We start from the raw sequence: 4778 nt of genomic DNA, 5'->3' as shown, positions 1-4778 counted from the left end.
CTTTCTTGGTCTTTCTGATTATATATATATATATATATATATATATATATATATATATATATATATAGAGAGAGAGAGAGAGAGAGAGAGAGAAAGAAAGAGAGTTAGGTTCAAATGTTTTCATTATCTATTGTGTGCATGTATGATTGATTCTGGAAAAATCATTTAAGTTATTTTAAGAAAGTAATTAATGCATATTAAATGCTGAAGATGTAATTAATATCTATTATATCTTCAACATGTAATATCCATTAATTACTTTCTTAAAATAATTAAAATGATTGGTCCAGAATCAGTCATACATGCACACAATAGATAGTGAAAACAAAATAACCTAACCCTATATATATATATATATATATATATATATATATATATATATATATATATATATATATATATATATATATATATATATATATATATATATATATATATATATATATATATATATATATATATATATATATGGGGTCAGTTAACATGAGTTATCTCCTAGGGCCAAAACCACAATGAAATCCGCAGAAAATGACCAAATTTGTAATTTTAGGATCATATGGATCAAAACTACGATAAAAAAAAGCTAACGGCAAAGACCAAATTTGCAGTTTTCTCTAAACGAAGTTATGCTGGAGTGTGGAGTCTAATTTTTTACCGAGACTTCCCCCATGGCAGTAGTATAGTAGTATCTGAAGGCCATTATGTTATAGTTCGGGGGTCAAAATGCAAAGTCGGGGTTACCTTTATTAACGATGGAGCTGCTTCAGCGTTTAGGTCAACTCCTGCCAATTCTTGTTGGCAATCCTTGATGACGTTGACTCAGCAAAGAGCTTTGTTAATTTTATTGCTGTGGTCACCATAGGGCGTTGGTTCTGCAATGCTAAACATGACGTCCTAACCAAAGATATTAATTTACTGGCCACTTAATCCTCGTTCTTTCATATTTCCGTTCTTTGACTTGGTATGTTCTTGAAAAGCTTTGTGTTCGTTGAAATTTCAATCTCTTTTTTCTGTGTTGACTTTGTTTGTGTGAGACTCGGTCTCAAATATTTTATGCATAAGATATAAGAATTTAAGGAATCAAATACACAAACAATGTCAATTTATTTGGATTGTCACACTCAACTCCAGCATCAACTACACCCGTCAGCTACCGCTGTAGATTAAAGGAACTTTTCTTGCGTTACAAACTGAAATCCATAACTCCGAGAAGGATGTACTTTTCCACTTATCTTATAATTCTCCTCATTGTATTGGGTATTGTTTTTTATTATTTACGGAAACGACAGGAGGAAAATGATGGAGAGCAGAAGAATTCATTTCTATCATCACCATTGGATCAACAATCTCCACACGAAGAAGAACATGATCAGAGGACCGATTCATCCTCATCATCATCACTGGATAAACCATGTCGACTTTTTTCACTTGCTGAAATCAAATTGGCAACCCATGATTTTGATGATGCATTTGTAATAGGAAAGGGTGGCTTTGGGAAGGTATACAAAGGTAAGATTGAGTTTGGGGAAGAAGGAATTGATGTTGCAATTAAGAGGTTTAATCTTGATTCCAATCAAGGGGCAACTGAGTTCCGGTCAGAGATTGAGATGCTTTCTAAATTTCGCCATGGTCATATTGTGTCTCTTTTAGGATACCATGAAGGATCCGATAAAAGAGAGATGATTCTTGTTTATGAATACATGCCGAAAGGAAGTCTCGAGGATCATTTGCACAAAAGAAGAGCTAATGGAAGTAAATGTTCTCTGCTGACATGGGTCCAGAGGCTCAACATTTGCATAGGTGCTGCTCGTGGTTTGGACTACCTTCATTCAGGTACAGGTGTTGAATCTAGAGTCATACACCGTGACATCAAGAGCTCAAACATCCTGCTGGATGAGAATTTGGCTGCTAAGATTTCCGACTTCGGGTTGTCCACAATTGGTCCAGCAAATCAGGTGGGCACCACTAATGTTTATACCAATCAGATCAGAGGCACATTTGGATACATAGATTCTGAGTATTACACGACTCGCAGACTGACACGAAAGTCTGATGTGTATGCATTTGGTGTGGTGTTATTGGAAGTGTTGTGTGGTAGACCTGCTCTGGATTTTACATTGGGTGAGGAGCAACACAGCCTAGCTGTATGGGCCAAAGACTGCATCAAAGAAGGTAAGATTGATCGAATCATTGATCCATGTTTGAGGGGGAAAACCACAGCTAACTGTCTGAAGGAATTTGGGAGAATTGCATCTGAATGCATCCTTACTCGTTCAAAGGATCGACCCACAATGACTAAGGTAGTGGCTCGGCTTGAATTTGTGTTAACTTTGGCGTCACAAAAACATGGTGGGGCAACAATTGCTGAAAAGGTGTGGTCGTTGTTCCCTCTCAAAATTCCAGGTAAACTTGATTCTTAGAAAATACTATTAATTGTATGTGGAGATATGAATTTCACAAGCATTGTTCATTGTGGGGATTTAATCTTTATTGTCCTTTTTATTTCCTTTCAGCAGTAAATGGTAAAAATTACAGACTTAGAAAAAAGTGGAGCGATTACAACAAAAGTAAACGGATCATACTAGACAAAGAAATGACAGAAGGGAGCAATGAAGGTAAAGATAACAGTGTCATTGTAGTAGACCCCACTAAGCCAGCAGCAGAGGGGAGCAATGCTACTATAAACAAATGTGTCATAACGGAAGAACCCATTATGACTGCAGAAGAAAGAAGCAGCAACTGTATAAAAGAAAGTGCAAATATAAATAAACTCGCTACCACAGCAGTAGAATGTCATGACACTAAGGCTCAGCCATCAAGTAGTCAGATGGGGACACATAGTTTGATGATATTCACATTTGATGAGGTAAAGAGAGCTACCAGGAATTTCCTGCCATCAGAATTACTTGGAGTTTCGGATGGTGCCTCAGTCTATAAAGGGTGGGTGGATAGTGCATCGTATGCACCATCAGTGTTAGGTGTGGGGATAGCTGTCGCTATCAAGATTTCAAATACAGATAGCGCTCGAAGTCGCAAAGAGTGGCAGGTATGTTTGTCTATTATACTTTTGAACCGTAAGATGCTATTCCTTTACTCCACCTCACATGAGATATATACATGGAATGCCTAAGCTTTAAGTTTAGCGAGTAGTTACAGTTTCATGAATAAACAACTTTCATAGAACATGTCAATTTAGCATATGGGTAGCTATTCAATACATTCATACAAAACAACTTTCTTTTATATATATATATATATATATATATATATATATATATATATATATATATATATATATATATATATATATATATATATATATATATATATATATATATATATATATATATATATATATATATATATATATCCCAGTTGAGGATCTAACTACAACATGCAAATATACAATATTGTGTGAGGTTCGGTTCGCTAACTCAGGCAATATTCTCTACCTTCATGTCCATATCCCAATGTCCACATAAGGGTTGTCCCATAAGGTCTGTTTACAATAGTTCCCTTCATGTCCATTGATCCGAACCAAAAAATAAATGCAAGATAACTAAGAACAAATCATGTTATTCGAAAAACAAGGGATCTCCCAAAGGGTTAAAAACTCAAAAATTGTTACTCATCATGGAATTTGTCATACCTATAAGGCTTTATCAGGGGTGGTGGTGGAAATCCAGATTCCAAATGGATCATGTAGGATCGCTTTCCGAACTGATATTTTTACCTTATGCCCGAGTTACAAGAAATCCATTCTAGGATAATCCAAAATGACACATACGAATCGAGACACAGAAACATAAGCCAATTTGCTAGAGAATTTGAGATTATTTAGAAGAGAGAGCTAAGTAGGGTATCCTAACGGCTCAAAGAGAACAGCCGTATTTATACTTGACAATTTGGATTTCTGTCCTCTAAATTAGTTAAGTAAATCATAGAATTAAAAACATAATCAATTGGTTTCCAAAACTGACGAGATATGTCAATTTTACCTTAATTACCCACTAGAATTCGGATTTTCTACTATAATACTAATTTAATGGCCACCGCTAAGGGCTCAGCACACACCGATTATATAATATGAAGTACAAATTACAAGTCCCTTAGCTCACATATTAGTTCCAATTACACAAAATGCATGGTGACACTAAAATCATCAACAAAACTCTATTTACCAAAATTAAAAGATAAAAATATAACTATTAAGGAAATACTAATCTTAATTAAGTACAAAAGAGAACCCTCCTTATTTGCAGTGCTGATAAACACGACCAAAACAGCTTGTTGTATCATTACTCCCCCTCTAATCATGCACCTTGTCCTCACGGTGGAAATATGGGTTCTGCAACTGAATATTGATGAAATTGTTTGACATCTCTTAGCTCTCCATAATTTTTTGTCCCATCATCATCCAACACCAACAAAATTTAGAGCATTCAAAACTGGCACATCGATGCCTAGGCATTAACCTTTCATCATATCAGAAACATATCTCTTTCGCTGTTGTCTTGCAATTCGGTCTCCATCAACCTTCGAACTTGCCCACTAACTTGGCCACCCAAAGTAGTACACCAGCCCCTGTCCCGATTGTGAAAGACCCCGCCTCACCCGTTTTTCCTCTAATATTATTGATATCCTCATAGCGTAAGTCAGGATTTCTGATTTCATGACCCTGACGATTGATCAAAGTTCCGACTTCAACCCATTTGTAAATGTGCCTTCCTTTTTCGACAGCTCCCTCAAATGTCGTAATTTGTTCAAAACTACTGAGG

The 4778-nt window shown here is 35.7% G+C and overlaps 1 protein-coding gene across 1 annotated transcript; it reads left to right on the top strand.

The window, feature by feature from the left end:
* The first annotated feature begins 1133 nt into the window (after positions 1-1133).
* Positions 1134-3770, top strand: LOC122195352 (receptor-like protein kinase FERONIA). The gene is made up of 3 exons (XM_042897191.1): positions 1134-2403; positions 2514-3046; positions 3657-3770. Exons 1-3 carry the CDS (start codon positions 1215-1217, stop codon positions 3768-3770), a joined length of 1836 nt encoding a protein of 611 aa, XP_042753125.1. The 5' UTR covers positions 1134-1214.
* The last annotated feature ends 1008 nt before the right edge of the window (positions 3771-4778 follow it).

This window comes from Lactuca sativa, chromosome 8 (genome assembly GCF_002870075.4).
Source record: "Lactuca sativa cultivar Salinas chromosome 8, Lsat_Salinas_v11, whole genome shotgun sequence".
Classification (NCBI taxonomy): domain Eukaryota; kingdom Viridiplantae; phylum Streptophyta; class Magnoliopsida; order Asterales; family Asteraceae; genus Lactuca; species Lactuca sativa.
The sequence above is the reverse complement of the archived record's forward strand: the minus strand, read 5'-3'. Positions and strand labels throughout refer to the sequence as shown.

What these genes read in the sequence shown, in the direction of transcription:
- LOC122195352 (XM_042897191.1), top strand. Translation starts at nt 1,215, where the DNA reads ATGTACTTTTCCACTTATCTTATAATTCTCCTCATTGTATTGGGTATT. An exon ending in GTTCCCTCTCAAAATTCCAG is followed by an intron (nt 2,404 to 2,513) that starts GTAAACTTGATT and finishes ATTTCCTTTCAG; the next exon opens with CAGTAAATGGTAAAAATTAC. An exon ending in GAAGTCGCAAAGAGTGGCAG is followed by an intron (nt 3,047 to 3,656) that starts GTATGTTTGTCT and finishes CATACCTATAAG; the next exon opens with GCTTTATCAGGGGTGGTGGT.